The sequence below is a fragment of the Hypanus sabinus genome, chromosome 6, assembly GCF_030144855.1.
Source record: "Hypanus sabinus isolate sHypSab1 chromosome 6, sHypSab1.hap1, whole genome shotgun sequence".
NCBI lineage: Eukaryota > Metazoa > Chordata > Chondrichthyes > Myliobatiformes > Dasyatidae > Hypanus > Hypanus sabinus.
Window position 1 is genome coordinate 123,081,955 of NC_082711.1, and position 19,150 is coordinate 123,101,104.

Below are 19,150 nucleotides of genomic sequence, written 5' to 3' on the forward strand. Positions count from 1 at the left end.
TGTCGGCCTTAGTGAAAGGAAGATCGACTCCAAATCAATTACTTATGAGAATCAGGGCTGAAGGACCGGAGGTAAAACCCGGAAGTAGAAATAGTATGAACACCAGGAGCCCCCAGCCTTTTTTGCACCGCCGACCGGCAGACGGAGGATTGGTGGTAAACATGACCGGAATACACGATACTCGAAGCAGGGTCCTTATATCCAATCTATTCCGCAATTTAGTTTTCGCGGCTCTGGGCACTTAGCTTCTGTCCCGCTTGCTCACGTGAAAAAAAACTCAACGGGTTTGTCTTCAAGCGCAGGGTTCTTGGACTCAAGATACCGGGGTAGTTTTGAGGGCTTCATTATATAGCCATGTTACAATTACAGCACGGAAACAGGCCATCTCGACCTTGCCGAATGCTTAATCTCACCTAATCCCACGGACCCGCACTCAGTCCATAACCCTCCATTCCTTTCCTGTCCATAAACCTATCCAATTTTACTTTAAATGACAATAACGAACCTGCCTCTACCACTTCTACTGGAAGCTCGTTCCACACAGCTACCATTCCAAGTAAAGAAATTCCCCCTCGTGTTACCTCTAAACTTTTGCCCCCTAACTCTCAACATGTCCTCTTGTTTGAATCTCCCCTACTCTCAATGGAAAAAGCCTATCCATGTCAACTCGATCTATCCCCCTCATAATTTTAAATACCTCTATCGTCCCCCCTCAACCTTCTACACTCCAAAGAATCAAGACCTAACTTGTTCAACCTTTCCCTGTAACTTAGCTGCTGAAACCCAGGTAACATTCTAGTAAATCTTCTCTGTACTCTCTCTAATTTGTTGACATCTTTCCTATAATTCGGTGACCAGAACTGTACACAATACTCCAAATTCAGCCTTACTAATGCCTTGTACAATTTTAACATTACATCCCAACTCCTATACTCAATGCTCTGATTTATAAAGGCCAGCATACGAAAAGCTTTCTTCACCACCCTATCCACATGAGATTCCACCTTCAGGGAACTATGCACCATTATTCCTAGATCACTCTGTTCTACTGCATTTTTCTATGCCCTACCATTTACCATGTATGTCCTATTTGGATTATTCCTACCAAAATGTAGCATCTCACACTTATCAGCATTAAGCTCCATCTGCCATTGTTCAGCCCACTCTTCTAACTGGCCTAAATCTCTCTTCAAGCTTTGAAAACCTACTTCATTATCCACGACGCCACCTACTTTAGTATCATCTGCATACTTACTAATTCAATTTACCACCCCATTTTCCAGATCATTAACGTATATGACAAACAACATTGGACCCAGTACAGATCCCTGAGGCACACCACTCGTCACCAGCCTCCAACCTGACAAACAGTTATCCACCACTACCCTCTGGCATCACTCATCCAGCCACTGTTGAATCCATTTTACTACTTCAATATCAATACCTAACGACTGAACCTTCCTAACTAACCTTTGTTCTTGTCAAAGGGCTTACTGGTCCATATAGACAACATCCACTGCTTTACCCTCGTCAACTTTCCTCATAACCTCTTCAAAAAATTCAGTAACATTTGTCAAACATGACCTTCCATGCACAAATCCATGCTGACTGTTCCAAATCTGACCATGTCTATCCAGATAATTATATATACCATCTCTAAGAATACTTTCCATTAATTTACCCACCACTGACATCAAACTGACAGGCCTATAATTAATTACTAGGTTTACTCTTCAAAACCTTTTTAAACAATGGAGCCACTTGAGCAATACACCAATCCTCCAGCACCATCCCCATTTCTAATTAGACAGCTAGACAGCCTCCTGCCTGCCAGCTGCCTTGACCAGGTGAGACTGGTCGTGGGTGGGATGAGAGGACAAGGTCAGGGCTAGAGGTCCCCGTGCCCGTGCTCCGGCGATCGCAGTCCAGAGAGAGCGACCGACAGAGCGCGGAGTGTGACAGGGCACGCACGCACCCCCCTTTTAGGATCTATCTGCCGACAAAGGTTTGTTTCAGTAGATCGCAGCGCAGAGGCTGCTCTGATACTTACCAAACCCTGAGCCTGAATTGGATTGTCTGCGAATATTTTAGCACCAGTTCCCCACCAACATAAAGTGTGCTGTACAGGTTCAGAGGAGGTGCCCATCTGTCCGCGCTCCAGGCCAGTACCAACAGCACTTCCCACCGGCCGTGCAAAGCTGCTGGTTACCCGAGGCCAACCAGTGATCCCCAGCGGGAGGGTTCACTGTGTTTAGGCGACTGATGACCTCGCATGGGTTCAAGTTCAACAGTGGCCGTGACAAGGAATGAGGAAAGGTGTAGCTGACTCGATAGACAATAGGTGCAGAAGTAGACCATTCGGCCCTTCAAGACTGCACCGCCGTTTTGAGATCATGGCTGATCAATTACTATCAATACCCAGTTCCTGCCTTGTCCCCATATCCCTTGATTCCCCTATCCATAAGATACCTATCTAGCTCCTTCTTGAAAGCATCCAGAGAATTGGCCTCCAGTATCTTCCGAGTCAGTGCATTTCAGACCCCCACAACTCTCTGGGAGAAGAAGTTTTTCCTTAACTCTGTCCTAAATGACCTATCCCTTATTCTTAAACCATGCCCTCTGGTACTGGATTCTCCCAGCATCTGGAACATATTTCCTGCCTCTATCTTGTCCAATCCCTTAATAATCTTATATGTTGCAATCAGATCCCCTCTCAATCTCCTTAATTCCAGCGTGTACAAGCCCAGTCTCTCTAACCTCTCTGCGTAAGACAGTCCGGACATCCCAGGAATTAACCTTGTGAATCTACGCTGCACTTCCTCTACAGCCAGGATGCCCTTCCTTAACCCTGGAGACCAAAACTGTACACAATACTCCAGGTGTAGTCTCACCAAGGCCTTGTACAAATGCAAAAGGATTTCCTTGCTCGTACTGAGTTCCCTTTGTAATAAAGGCCAACATTCCATTAGCATTCTTCTCTGTCAGCTGCACTTGCTCATTCACCTTCAGTGACTGATGAACAAGGACTCCGAGATCGCTTTGTATTTCTCTCTTACCTAACTCTACACCATTCAGATAATAGTCTGCCTTCCTGTTCTTGCTCCCAAAGTGGATAACCTCACACTTATTCACATTAAGCGCCATCTGCCAAGTATCTGCCCACTCACCCAGCCTATCCAAGTCTCCCTGAATTCTCCTAACATCCTCATCACATGTCACACTGCCACCCAGTTTAGTATCATCAGCAAACTTGCTGATGTTATTCTCAATCCGTTCATCTAAATCGTTGATGTAAATCGTAAACAGCTGTGGTCCCAATACCGAGCCCTGTGGTACCCCACTAGTCACCACCTGCCATTCCGAGAAACACCCATTCACCGCTACCCTTTGCTTTCTACCTGCCAATCAGTTTTCTATCCATGTCAATATCTTCCCCCCAATGCCATGAGCTCTGATTTTACCCACCACTCTCCTATGTGGGACCTTATCAAATGCCTTCTGAAAATCGAGGTACACTACATCCACTGGATCTCCCTTGTCTAACTTCCTGGTTACATCTTCGAAAAACTCCAATAGATTAGTCAAGCATGATTTGCCCTTTGTAAATCCATGCTGGCTCGGCCCAATCCTGTCACTGCTATCTATATATGCCACTATTTCATCTTTAATAATGGACTCTAGCATCTTCCCCACTACTGATGTTAGGGGCGATAGTTCTCTGTTTTCTCCCTCCCTCCTTTCTTAAAAAGTGGTATAACATTAGCCATTCTCCAATCCTCAGGAACTGATCTTGAATCTAAGGAACATTGGAAAATGATTACCAATGCATCCACGATTTCCAGAGCCACCTCCTTTAGTACCCTAGGTTGCAGACTATCTGGACCTGGGGACTTGTTAGCCTTCAGTCCCATTAGTCTACTCATCACCGTTTCCTTCCTAATGTCAATCCAATTCATTTCCTCTGTTACCCTATGTCCTTGGCCCATCCATACATTTGGGAGATTGCTTGTGTCTTCCCCAGTGAAGACAGATCTAAAGTACTTATTAAATTCTTCTGCCATTTCTCTGTTTCCCATAACAGTTTCACCCAATTCATTCAAGGGTCCAACATTGTTCTTAACTATCTTCTTCCTCTTCACATACCTAAAAAAGCTTTTGCTATCTTCCTTTATATTCCTAGCTAGCTTGCGTTCGTACCTAATTTTTTCTCCCCGTATTGCCTTTTTAATTAAGTTCTGTTGTTCCTTAAAATTTTCCCAATCATCTGTCTTCCCACTCACCTTAGCTCTGTCATACTTCTCTGACTTCCTTTGTCAACCACTGTGGCCCCTTTCCCCCCTTCCTTCTCTGGGGGATGAACTGATTTTGCATTGTTACGAACCCCGTAACTGGGTCACTTACCACCAAAGATGGAGACGTCCGTTGAAGCCTGATGATACTATTTTTAGCAGTATTTATTAGTAAAAATACACAAAAATAATATCAATGCAAATATACAGATAATATACGCCGTCAATACTAAATCTAAAAGTGCGGGTATAATAATAATAAGAAATAAGCTCTATCGTTGTCTAGGGGATAATGTATTGTCTGATGGAAATATAAAGTTCACTCAGTCCATGCAGGTGGCAGCCGTTGGGGACCGCTGTGTTGCAATGGTTGGAGAGAGAGAGATTTGGAGAAAAACTTGCCGACTTTCCTTTTATGATTTTGATCTGTCAGGAGTCTGGTTGTCATGGACTTTCACTTGTGGCCTCTCCTTTAGCTAAACCGTTCTTCCGTGATGAGCCCACCACCCTGGCAAGGGAGGACGCACACGAGCTCTCACCGGAGTTCGCTATAAAACGCTGTCACTGGATTTCCAGCGTTTCACCTGGTGCATCTAAAGGGGTTGTTCCCCAGACCCTCTTTTATCCTTACTCACAGGGTCTCAGATGTTAATCAGTTTGGGATGATGCAATCCCTCAACCAGACCACTCTGGTTGACCCCTGAGGGGTTACAATGAATAGTACAGTACTCAATACACAATTCCGTTTCCAAGAGACAATGGCCATTATCAGTGGTTCCGTTTCGCTGAGGCCAGGACACATTCCAAATCTTGTGTATTCTGCGTGTCTCTCTCTCATTTCCTGGGTCCCAGACCCGAATTAATAGCGATCTTGCGATTCTCCAAAAGGAGGGGGCGACTTTGTACCCTCAGAGTTGCTTCACATTCATGACAGCGCCTTGTGCATTATTCCCAAGAATACCTGCCATTGCTGTTCCACTGTCTTTTCTGCTAGGATATCAGTCCATTTAACTTTGGCCAGCTCCTCCTTCATGGCTCCATAGTCTCCTTTGTTCAACTGCAACACTGACACCTCTGATCTGCCCTTATCCCTCTCAAATTGCAGATACAAACTTATATTATGGTTACTCCTAATGGCTCCTTTACTTCAAGATTGCTTATCAAATCCTGTTCATTACACAACACTAAATCCAGAATAGCCTTGTCCCTGGTCGGCTCTTGTACAAGCTGTTCCAAGAATGCATCCCTTAGGCACTCTACAAACTCCCTATCCTGGGGTCCAGCACCAACCTGATTCTCCCAGTTCACCTGCATGTTGAAATCCCCCATAACTACTGCAACATTACCTTTGCCACATGTCAATGTTAACTCCCTATTCAACTTGCACCCAATATTCATGCTACTGTTTGGAGGCCTGTAGACAACACCCATTAGGGTCTTTTTGCCCGTACTGTTCCTCAGTTCTATCCACACAGACTCTACTTCTCCTGATCCTATGTCCCCCCCCCCCCACCCCTGCAAAGGACTGAATCTCATTCCTCACCAACAGGGCCACCCCACCCCCTCTGCCCTCATTTCAGTCCCTACGGTAGCATGTATACCTTTGTACATTCATTTCCCAGGTCAGATCCACCTGCAGCCATGTCCCCGTTATCCCAACAACATCATAGTTACCCATTCGCACCTGAGCTTCAAGCTCATCCGCCTTATTTCTGACACTTCGTGCATTCAGATATAGAATTTTTAGCCCATTTCTCCTCTCTCTGTTTAAATCGCTACCTATTGTGCTTAACCCAGCTGCCCGAACTCCCCTCGGGCTATAAGCCCCTTGAATTTTGTTGTCCTTCCTAAATTTAATTATTCTTTCTGCAGATTTAACTCCATGCTCCGTCAGACCATCCCTCTGTACATGTGTCCTCCTTATCACTTGTTCCGCCTCACCTTTCTCTACTACACACTTAATATTCCGGAACCGTGTAGTCCCCACCTGTCCTTTATTCTTCATCTTGCTATTCTCTCTCACGTTCTGGATCCCTGCCCCCTACAAATTTAGTTTAAACCCCCCCCCCCCCCCCACCCGAGCAGCATTAGCAAACTTTCCTGCAAGAATGTTAGTACCGCTCCAGTTCAGGTGTAAACCGTCCCATCAGAACAGATCCCACCTTCCCTGGAACAAAGCCCAATTATCTAAAAACCTGAAGCCCTCCCTCCTGCACCATCCTCTCAGCCACGTATTAATCTGTATAATCCTTCTGTTCCTTGCCTCACTCACACGTGGCACAGGTAGCAATCCTGAAATTGTTACCCTGGAGGTCCTACCCTTCAGCTTCGCACCTAACTCCCTGAACTCACTACGCAGGACCCCCTCACTCATCCTACCCACGTCATTGGTCTCTACATGGACCACAACATCTGGGTTTTTGCCCTCCCTCTCAAGAAGAACCTGCACCCGATCTGAGATGTCCCGGACCCCAGCACCAGGGAGGCAACATACCATCCGAGACTCCCGATCTTCCCCACAAAATCTCCTATCTGCCCTCCTGACTATAGAATCCCCTATCACTACCACTCTCTTCTCTTCCCTCCCCCCCTTTCTAGTTGAGGGTCCAACCTCAGTGCCAGAGACAGGACCACTGCAACTTGTTCCTGGTAGGTCATCCCCACCAACAGTATTCAAAAAGTTATACTTATTGTTGATGGGAATGGCCACAGGGGTGCTCTGCTCTCTCTGTCTGCTCCCCCTGCCTCTCTTGACAGTCACCCAGTTGCCTACCTCCTGTCTATTTGGTGTGACTACCTCCCGATAGCTCTTATCTATCTCTGTCTCTGCCTCCCGAATGATCCACAGTTCATCCAACTCCTGCTCCAATTCCCTAACTCGGTCTGATAGGAGCTGCAGCTGGATGCACCTTTTGCAGGTGTGGTCATCAGACACAACTGTGTTGACCCTGACCTCCAACATACTGCATATGGAGCACACCACTGCTCTAACTGTCTCCCCCCATTACCTGATCCCAGATTAGTCAGAATAAATGAAAAAAAAACCTACCGACCTTACCTTTTTACTCATATCGTTTCCTCACGTAATATCTTGTACACCTCTATCATGTCTCCTCTCATCCTCCTTCTCTCCAAAGAGTAAAGCCCTAGCTCTGATCATAATCCATACTCTCTAAATCAGACAGCATCCTGATAAATCTCCTCTGTACCTTTTCCAATGCTTCCACATCCTTCCCATAGTGAAGCAACCAGAACTGGACACAGTACTCCAAGTGTGGCCTAACTAGAGTTTAATAGAGCTGCATTATTATATCGCGTCTCTTAAACTCTATCCCTCGACCTAGGAAAGTAAGCTTTCTTAACTACCCTATCTATCTGTGAGGCAACTTTCAGAGATCTGTGGACATGTACCCCCAGATCTCTCTGCTCCTCCACACTACCAAGTATCCTGCCATTTACTTTGTACTCTGCCTTGGAGTTTGTCCTTCCAAAATGTACTACCTCACACTTTTCCTGGTTGAACTCCATCTGCCACTTCTCAGCCCACTTCTGCATCCTATCAATGTCTCTGCAATCTTCGACAATCCTCTACACAATCTACAACACTACCACCCTTTGTGACGTCTGTAAACTTGCCAACCCAACCTTCTACCCCCACATCCAGGTCCTTAATAAAAATCACAAAAAGTAGAGGTCCCAGAACAGATCTTTGTGTGACATCACTAGTCACAACCCTCCAATCTGAATGTACTCCCTCCACCACAACCTTCTGCCTTCTGCAGGTAAGCCAATGCTGAATCCACCTGGCCAAACTTCCCTGGATCCCATGCCTTCTGACTTTCTGAATAAGCCTACCGTGTGGAACCTTGTCAAATGCCTTACTAAAATCCATGTAGATCACATCCACTGCACAACCTTCAGCTGATCACCTCCTCAAAGAACTCTATCAGGCTTGTTGGACACGATCTGCCCTTCACCAAGCCATGTTGACTGTACCTGATCAGACCATGATTCTCTAAATGCACATAAATCCACTCTCTAAGAATCTTTTCCAACAGCTTTCTCACCACAGACATAAGGCTCACTGATCTATAATTACCCGGACTATCCATTCTATCTTTTTTGAACAAGGGGACAACATTTGCATCCCTCTAATCCTCTGGTACCATTCCCGTGGACAACGAGGACATAAAGATCCCAGCCAGAGGCTCAGCAGTCTCTTCCCTCGCCTCATGAAGCAGCCTGGGGAATATTCCGTCAGGCCCCGGAGACTTATATGTCCTAATATATTTTAACAACCTTAATATCAACATGCTCCAGAACATCAAGCTCACTCATATTGTCCTCACAGTCAACAAGTTCCCTCTCATTGGTGAATACCGAAGAGAAGTAGTCATTGAGGACCTCCCACAGCCTCCAGGTACATCTTCCCACATTTATCTCTAATCGGTCCTATCTTCACTCCTGTCAACCTTTTGTTTGTCACATAACTGAAGAATGCCTTGGGGTTTCACTTTATCCTACTCGCCAAGGCCTTCTCATGCCCCCTTCTTGCACTTCTCAGCCCCTTCTTAAGCTCCTTTCTTGCTACCCTATATTCCTCAATAAACCCATCTGATCCTTGCTTCCTAGACCTCATGTATGCTGCCTTCTTCCATCTGACCTCACTTGTCACTTCACCTTACCATTCTTTTATCTTCCTCACAGGGACAAATTTATCCCTAACAACCAGCAAGAGATCCTTAAACATCGACCACATGTCTATAGTACATTTCCCTGCAAAAATATCATCCCAATTCATACCCGCAAGTTCTAGCCTTATAGCCTCATAATTTGCCCTTCCCCAATTAAAAATTTTCCTGTCCTCTCTGATTTTATCTTTTTCCATGATAAGTCTAAAGGCCAGGGAGTGGTGATCACCGTCCCCCAGATGCTCACCCACTGAGAGATCTGTGATCTGACCTGGTTCGTTACCTAATACTAGATCTGGTATGGCATTCCCCCTAGTCGGCCTGTCAACATACTGTGACAGGAATCCATCCTGGACACACTTAACAAACTCTGCCCCATCTAAACACTTGGAACTAATCAAATGCCAATCCATATTAGGGAAGTTAAAATCACCCATGATAACAACCCTGTTATTTTTGCACCTTTTCAAACTCTGCCTCCCAATCTGCTCCTCAGTATCTCTGCTGCTACCAGGACAGGAGAAATTGAGCCAAGTCACAGGTTGATTGAGGGCAGAAATAGCCCATTCTCATACAGGCAGGAATACAGTCAGAGAATCTGCTGTTCAGTTAGGATGCCTGATCCTTGCCCAGTTAGAAGATGAGGAGTTCATAAATATACATAGAAATCTACAGTACTTTACTAACCCTTCAGCTACAACTTGAGATGAACTTTGTAACATTGTGATGCCAAAGCTCACAACAGCCTAAAATAAACAATAGACAATAGGTGCAGGAGTAGACCATTTGGCCCTTTGAGCCGGCACCGCCATTCAATGTGATCATGGCTGTTCATCCACAATCAGTACCTCTTTCCTGCTTTTTCCCCATATCTCTTGACTCCACTATCTTTAAAAGCTCTATCTAACTCTTCCTTGAAAGCATCCAGAGAACTGGCCTCCACTGCCTTCTGGGGCAGAGCATTCCATAGATTCACAACTTGGTGAAAAAGTTATTCCTCAACTCCATTCTAAATGGCCTACCCCTTATTCTTAAACTGTGGCCTCTGGTTCTGGGCTCCCCCAACATCAGGAGCATGTTTTCTGCCTCTAGCGTGTCCAATCCCTTAATAATCTTATATGTTACAATCAGATTCCACTCTCATTCTTCTAAATTCCAGTGTGTACAAGCCCAGTCGCTCCAATCTTTCAACATATGACAGTCCCGCCATCCCGGAAATCAACCTCTTGAACCTACGCTGCACTCCCTCAATAGAAAGAATGTCCTTCCTCAAATTTGGAGACCAAAACTGAGCAAAATACTTCAGGTGTGGTCTCACCAGGGCCCTGTACAACTGCAGAAGGACCTCTTTACACCTATACTCAACTCCCCTTGTTATGAAGGCCAACATACCATTAGCATTCTTCACTGCCTGCTGTATCTGCATGCTTACCTTCAGTGACTGATGTACAAGAACACATAGATTTTGTTGTACTTCCCCTTTTCCTAACTTGACACCACTCAGATAGTAATCTGCCTTCCTGTTCTTGCCATCAAAATGGATAACCTCACATTTATCCACATTAAACTGTATCTGTCATGCAACTGCCCACTCACACGACCTGTCCAAGTCACCCTGCATTCTCCTAACATCCTCTTCATATTTCCCGCTGCCACCCAGCTTTGTGTCATCTGCAAATTTGCTAATGTTACTTTAAATCCCTTCATCTAAATCATTAATGTATATTGTAAATAGCTGCAGTGCCAGCACCGAGCCTTGTGGTACCCCACTAGTCACTGCTGGCCATTCTGAAAAGGACCCATTAATTCCTACACTTTGTTTCCTGTCTGCCAACCAATTTTCTATCCATGTTAGTACCCTCCCCCCAATATCATGTACTCCAATTTTGCCCACTAATCTCCTATGTGGCACCTTATCAAAGGCTTTCTGAAAGTTCAGGTACACTACATCCACTAGCTCTCCCTTGTCCATTTTCATAGTTACATCCTCAAAAAATTCCAGAAGATTAGTCAAGCATAATTTCCCCTTCATGAATCCATGCTGACTCGGATCGAACCTGTTACTGCTATCCAAAGGTGATGCTATTGCATCATTTATAATTGACTCCAGCATCTTCCCCACCACTGATGTCAGGCTAAATGGTCTATAATTCCCTGATTTCTCCCTCCCTCCTTTCTTAAAAAGTGGGATAGCATTAGCTACCCTCTGATCCTGAATCTGTGGGACATTGGAAAATGATTACCAATGCATCCACGATTTCTAGAGCCACCTCCTTAAGTACCCTGGGATGCAGATCATCAGAGCCTGGGGATTTATCAGCCTTCAGTCTCATCAGTCTATCCAACACCATTTTCTGCCTGAAGTGAATTTCCTTCAGTTCCTCTGTTACCCTAGGTCCTCTGGTCACTATTACATCTGGGAAATTGTGTCTTCCCAAGTGAAGACAGATCCAAAGTACCTGTTCAACTCGTCTGCCATTTCCTTGTACCCCATAATAAAGTCACCCGTTTCTGCCTTCAAGGGCCCAACTTTGGTCTTAACTAATTTTTTCCTCTGCACATACCTAAAGAAGCTTTTACTATCCTCCTTTATATTCTTGGCTAGCTTACCTTTGTACCTCATCTTTTATCCCTGTATTGCCTTTTTAGTTATCTTCTGTTGCTCTTTAAGTTTCCCAACCCTCTGGCTTCACGCTCATCTTTGCTATGTTATACTACTTCTTTTATTTTTTAACTGTCCTTGACTTCCCTTGTTATCTCACCTGAAATACTGTCCTTCATCCACTGATATCTTTTGCAAATATTTTTACAGGTTTAAAATAACAGAACACTTGTGCATGGGAATCTCAAACACAGCAGCACGTCAGTTCACCGTCTCTGAACAGATATTTAAGGAGGAAGCAAATATTTTCTTTGCAACACCAACACATCTGTTGTCGATCCTTGGAGATGAAGATGTATCTCATCCAAACTGGAAATGTACTTTGTGTCTGAAATGAAGTTTTCTGTTGTAACTCAGTGTTATTCACTGGAACCAGGGTTCTGAGAAGAACCAGCATTTGTTCACTGGAGATCAATTCTACAAGCGATTCAAATGTCTGACTTTCACCTGCTATGTGTGTGGAGGGGAACTACTCAGTCATCCAGCCTGAAGATATATCAGCAAGTTCACACCATAGTGAGATGTTCTGACTGCGGGAAGCAATTCATTCTCATCGATGCTAAAGATATGTCTGAAAATTCACCAGTGAGAGGACACTGACCTGCTGTGAGTGTGGGAAGGCATTTACACACTGAAACAGACACAGCGACACCAGCAAGTTTACAGCGAGGAACAGTCGTTCACCAGCTCTGAATGTGTGAAAGGGTTTAACTGAATGAACATTAGCGAGTTCACACTGAGAAGATGCCATTCACCTGCACAGAATGTGGGAAGGAATTCACTCACTTGTCCAAACTACAGATGCACCAGCGAGTTCACACTGGGGAAAGGCCATTCACCTGCTCAGAATGTGGGAAGGGATTCTCTCAGTCATCTGCCCTACTGACACACCAGTTAGTTCACACTTGGGACAGACCATTCACATGTTCTGAATGTGGGAAGGGATTCACTCACTCATCCACACTGCAGACACACCAGCGAGTTCACACTGGGGAGAGACCATTCACCTGCTCAGACTGTGGGAAGGGATTCTCCCAGTCATCTGCCCTACTGACACACCAGTTAGTTCACACCTGGGACAGACCATTCACATGTTCTGAATGTGGGAAGGGATTCACTCGGTCAAATCACCTACTGACTCACCAGTTAGTTCACACGGGGGAGTGGCCATTCAGATGCTCTGAATGTGGGAGGGGATTCACTCAGTCATCCACCCTTGTGAAGCACTACAGAATTCACACTGGTGAGAGGCCGTTCACCTGCTCCAATTGTGGGAAGGGATTCACTCATTCAGCTCAACTGAAAGAACATCAGTTAGTTCACACTGAAAAGAGGCCATTCACTTGCTTAGACTGTGGGAAGGGATTCTCTCGGCCATCTCAACTCCTGACACACCAGTTAGTTCACACTGGGCAAAGGCCTTTCACATGCTCTGAATGTGGGAAGAGATTCACTCGGTCATCTCGACTGAAGGAACATCAGCGACTTCACAGTGGGGAGAGGCCATTCATCTGTTCTGAATGTGGGAAGGGATTTGCTCGGTCATTTCAACTGAAGGTACATCAGCGAGTACACACTGGAGAGAAACCTTTCTGCTGCTCTGAATGTGGGAAGAGATTCACTCAGTCATCCACACTTGTGAAGCACTATCGAATTCACACTGGGGAGAAGCCATTCACCTGCTCAGACTGTGGGAAGGGATTCACTGAGTCAGTTGAACTAAAGAAACATCAGTTTGTGCACACTGGAGAGAAACCATTCACCTGCTCAGTTTGTGGGAAAGGGTACGCACGGTCATCTGACTTGAAAGTTCACCAGCGAATTCACACTGGGGAGAAGCCGTACACTTGCTCAGACTGTGGGAAGGAATTCACACGGTCATGTGACTTGAAAGCACATCAACGAGTTCACACAGGGGAGAAACCATTCACTTGCTCAGATTGTGGCAAAGAATTTGCGCGATCATGGGACTTGAAAGAGCATTCGCAACTTCATACTGGGAAGAAGCTATTCAGCTGCTCCGAATGTGGGAAGAGTTTCACTCGCTCTTCTCGCCTACTGACACACCAGTCAGTTCACACTGGGGAGAGGCCGTTCACCTGCTCAGTCTGTGGGAAGGGATTCATCCGGTCATCTGACTTGAAAGTGCATCAGCGAGTTCACACTGGGGAGAAACCGTTCACCTGTTCTGACTGTGGGAAGAGATTCACTCAGTCTTCTCACCTACTGTCACACCAGTCTGTTCACACCGGGGAGAAGCCATTCACCTGTTCTGAATGTGGGAAGGGATTCACTCAGTCATCTGACTTAAAAGTGCATCAGCGAGTTCACACTGGGGAGAAGCCATTCACCTGTTCTGAATGTGGGAAGGGATTCACTCAGTCATCTCAATTGAAGAAACATCAGCGAGTTCACACTGGGTAGATGCCATTCAACTGCTCAGAGTGTGGGAAGGAATTCTTTCAGTCATCTCAACTGATGGAACATCAGTTAGTTCACATGAGTGAGAAACTGTTCACTTTCTTCAGACACTTCACCTACCGACACACCAAACTGTTTTAATCAGTGAGAGGACATTGACCTGCTCAGAATGTGGGAAGGCATTCACACACTTATCCAGACTACAGAGACAGTGACGGGTTCACAATGTGGTGAAGGGGGTCACCTGCTCTGAAAGTGGGATGGGTTTCAATCAGTCATTCATCCTTGTGTCACCCTACCGAGCTTTGACCCATTGCTATTCGGAGAGATCAGAAGCTTGAGAGCACGTTATTCACTCAGGCTCAACTATGGAGTCTTAACAGTAGTGACTCAGGACAATATTTATTAAAGCTCTGAGCAGTGTCCAAACAGTGTACAGAATGTATTGTCAAGAAGAACTTAATGTTAGGCAGGAGCAAGTAGAGCAGAGTGGAGTGGACAGAGTTGGAGTGGAGGCTTTGAGGCTTTCCCTCTTTGAGGTTTCAGTGCAGAGAGCCTTTAATCAGAAAAGGCAAAGATATGCTGCAGGTATATTTTCTTTTACCCCCTTTTTTACATTTGCTCATTTAGAACAGCAGCGATGCCAGGCAGGATAGTGGAAGTGTCATTTTGCGGGATGTGGTACGGCAGAGGATCCTCGTGTGTCCCTGATAACTACACCTGTGAGAAATCCATCCAGCTTCAGCTCCGAACATCCCACATAACTCCAGATCATTCGGGTGGCTGAAAGGGTGATAGATTGGACAAACAGAAAGGTAGTTGCACGCAAGGTCGCGGCACAGAAAACAGGGTGACGGTCAGGAAGGGGAAAGGGTTAAGCAGTGAGTGCAGTGTACCTCTGTGGCCATCCCCCTGAACAACAGGTTCTATCACTTTGAATACTGTTGGGGATGGGGGGTGGGGATGACCGAGCAAAGGAAACTCACAGCTGAAGGGTCTCTGCCGTTTGGTATGGCTCTGAGGCTACATCCACGCTACATCCACACTACACCAGATAAATCTGTAACCAAAGCTTTTTCTCTTCATTTTTACCCTTCATACACACTAAAACGGTGTTTTCGTCCACCAAAACCGGAGCTTTTCAGAAACACTGTCCAAGGTGTGTAATTTTGAAAACGCCGCTTGGGCAGAGCAGTGTGGATGGGGTAACCGGAGAAATCTGCAAATGCCGTCAGACAGCAGCGCACCATTTCATTGTTTTCCTGAACGCAACCCCCCCACACAATGTAACAATTTCAGAACAGATGGCAACAAGACTGAAGCCAGAAGACTTAGAGATGTACTCACCAAATACTTTGACCGATAACTTACTGAATAAATAAGTATACTCAGTTGGCCCTGTTTTCTGTCCTTGCTTGTATGAAGGTGGTTTACATATGTATGCAAGTACTTCTCTGAGAATAGATGTGTAACAGCCTAATGTAACATTGTATGGAAATAGAAGATAATACTGATGCAGACATGTTTTACACATTTAACAAGGTGCATTATTAATACAACAGAGTTAGTCAGGTTTTCAATGTTTGTCATCAGCTGGTTCGTACTCTCCATGTACACCCTGTCGGTTGCCTCCGTACGCTCCAGTATTATTTTCTTTTTACTTTTAAGTCCCCTGCACAAGAGCCCACAGCTGCCCACTTTTTAAGCTTTTCTAGTCTGTAACTCCACGAATGCTCACTTTCACGGCGAGATTCAACACCAAATAGGTTGCTTGTTTTTGGTAGATGTGTCCTGCGCATGCGCAGTAGGAGTTTCACCGAAATATCCATTTCAATGTGGACAGAGATATTTTTAAAAACGCATAGTGTGGACGCTTAACGTTTTTACGTGAAACAGGTGTTTTCAAAATTATCTGGTCTAGTGTGGATGGAGCCTGAGGCTCAGATGGGAGTGGAGTGGAGTAACAATATTATGCAAAGGGAGTTCAGAAAATAAGGTGCTAAATTAAGAGACAGCTCTTAACTCCTGAGGAATCTATCCCTGCCTTGCTAAAATTATTTAATGAATTTGGAGATTCTTCAGGATATAAAATTAATTTTAATAAAAGTGAACTGTTTCCTTTAAATGAATCTGTTTCAATATGTGATAATACTCTTTTCAAAGTTATGGATTCCTTTAGATATTTAGGCGTTATAATCACTAAAAAATATAAGGATCGTTATACTGCTAATTTTGTTCCCTTGGTAGATTCTATGAAGTATTTGTTTAGCAGATGGAACCCACTTACATTTTCACTTGCTGGCCACATCCATATAGTCAAAATGATGATTTTACCAAAATTTTTTTTTCAGAATATCCCTGTTTTTTTGACTGAAATTTTTTGATCAAATTGAATCTATTATCTCATCTTTTATTTGGAATGATAAAAGACCAAGAATTGGTAAATGTCACTTACAAGTATTGGCGCATGGCACCGGGGTTGATAACACCTAATGGGTTTTTTTCTCACCTTTTTCTTGCTTTACTAGGGTTGTTTTTCTTTTCTTTTTTTTCGTGTCATGATATTTTTCAATCCTTAATATTTTTTTTCCTCTTTTGAGATATTGTAAGTGTTACTTCAATGTACTCTTGTAGTTTGGTTAATAATAATAATAAAAAGATATGAAAAGATCTTTGGATTATTTGAGCCCACATGGATTGTGTTACATACCCGTGGGTATCTTGTGACTGTCACATGACCATGATGTTGATTGAGGTTTTGCTGGGCATGATGTAATGGTCTTGTGATGGTGGAGTGATGTAATTTTCCCGCCAGTGAGAGATCATGTGATAGCTTTTTTCAACAGGGTATAAAAGGAGAACCCCTCCCTGTGACACAGGGCATTTCGTGGTTAAATTCACCAGTGACTCTGTTCTGCTGCATATTTGATGTCATGATGCAGTTTTGTTTTAAAGTGGAATTGTCTTTATGCCTTAAGTCTCAAAGGTTATTGCTGGCAGTTTTGCTACAATACTGCCAGTTCAGTCCAGTCGGAGAGTGAAGATTTATCGAAGTTCAGGAAGCTCGAGCATCGAGGAAGGTTGTTTTTGGCATTAAACAGGTTCGACCTTATTTAATCTTCGTGCAAGGAATTAGTAACTTGTGTCCAAGATAACTTCTGCATTTCTGAAAGCGGAAAGAGTTGGAAACGGAGTTTCACCAAGGAAAGATCAGTGCCTTTAAGCCATTTTATTTCCTTCAATCGTAAATCCCTCGGCAAAGCATACTTCAACTGGGATCAGCAGTAACGGCATGAAAGACAATTTAATTATTTCAAGGGAAAATCTAACTGTAAATCATTTTGAATTTTTTTTTGCAATACTACTTTAAAGAACTGATTTTGCATTTCTGGCTTTAAGAACTGTGAGCTGCTGTATCGCAGCCGACTTATGATTAAGTTAGTTGTTTATGTTTGGGTTATTGATAGCAGCGTTTAATATATGTTTTATTTGTTATGAAAAACCTGTCTCAATTATATATTCATCGTTGATGGAGGGTGAAGTGGGCAGGCAGGTGAGAGAGCTCTCACACACAAAACATGCAGTGGAGTGTGAGGGAGGTGAGTCAGAAGGGAAAAATGAAATGAGGAGGATGGAGTTTGGGCTCCTTCACAAAGCCCCACGCTCACAAAACCCACCCCCTCTGGAATTGACCCCATTCCCTACCTCTGGCTGGGGGTGAACATTGTTGCCTTGCCATCAAGAAAATGAATTTTTCATAGCTTCTGGTTAACACATTGATAATAAATATACATTGAACCTGAACCTTGAAATGTATTGTTTGTAAAACATGTACTGATGAGAAATGATCTCGGTGAAGGTCAGAGAGTGGAAAACGAACCGGTGTTCAGCCCCACTGCTCCATGCCAGAGAAGAAGCCCTATCAGAGTCTATCCAATCTGTCTGTGCTTGACTCGCCTCCCTCTAAAGTTTCCTTTCTCTGAAGCTGTCCCAGTGACTTTTATTTTCTTCTCAACCCGATTCTCCTGCCTTCACTCCATAACCTTTGATGCCTTTATGAATCAAGCACCTGTCATTACATGTTTTAACTAAACTTGGCCTTTGATCCATGGTAATTAATGGCACAGGTCCCTTATCTCTCTAAATGCATAATCTCTGGTATTAGACACTGTTTCCCATAAGATTAAAAATGGCAGCTATCTGCTCTATGGAGGTCTTTCATATTATTATCAAGATCTATCCTGAGCCTCCTCCACTCCAGAGAAAAGATCCCTGGTTTGTCCGAACTCTCCTTACACAGTAGCTCATGCTTCCAATCCAGACAAGATCCTGGTGAATATCTTCTGCAATCTCTCATTGCTCCTGCAAACACCAGTGGCGTAACGGGCTTTAAGAAAGTAAATGGTGGGTTGTTGATTAATAAGGGTGTCAAAGGTGACAGGCAGAAGGCAGCAGTATGGAGCTTAGCAGGAAAATCCAATAGCCATGATGGAATGGTGAAGAGGTTCAATGCACGGAATGGGTTTTCAGTTTCGACTGAATTGTGGTAGGGTATAGCGTTCAGTTGGTGAAGCAGGGGGCAGCAAGTTACGGGTGCAGGTAAGAGTGGGTGTCCATGTAGGAGATGGTGTTAAGCACCTCTTCACTGTATCTGGTAACCAACAACAATTAATTCAGTGGATCAATCATAAGTGTTTATATTTACTTGCAGCAAGGGAAGATTAGCGGTGCCCAAGAGCTGGTAATCACTTTGTCAAAAAGAAACAGGACCAGCACCCCTTTGAACACAAGTTCAAGGACAGGGTACATTCTGTTGTCTGCTGAATCAATTTATTTGACATGTTTCCAGTGACACAGCTGCGGGTCTGTACTCAAGTGCTCAGGTAGCATCAGCATCATGTTGCACGAAGATACTTACCAAGGCACTCTGAAACAATACAGGTTCAATTTTGTGACAGAAAGAAATGCTATTTTGGTACAAGTGTAGTACATTTCCTCAGTGGTTAAGAAGCGTTCCTTCACTCCTCACCCTCTGCGAAAACCCTTCCAACCCCTACACCAACTCCACTTCCATTAATACCTCCTTG

General features: G+C 44.4%; 1 protein-coding gene across 1 annotated transcript in view; it reads left to right on the forward strand.

Moving 5' to 3' along the window:
- Positions 1-17,860, forward strand: part of LOC132395804 (zinc finger protein 208-like) — a 41,785-nt gene extending 23,925 nt beyond the window's left edge. The window contains exon 3 of the mRNA XM_059972870.1: positions 12,369-17,860. Coding sequence (XP_059828853.1) covers positions 12,369-14,066 — 1,698 coding nt within the window. The 3' untranslated portion in view covers positions 14,067-17,860. The remainder of the gene's footprint in view (positions 1-12,368) is intronic.
- The last annotated feature ends 1,290 nt before the right edge of the window (positions 17,861-19,150 follow it).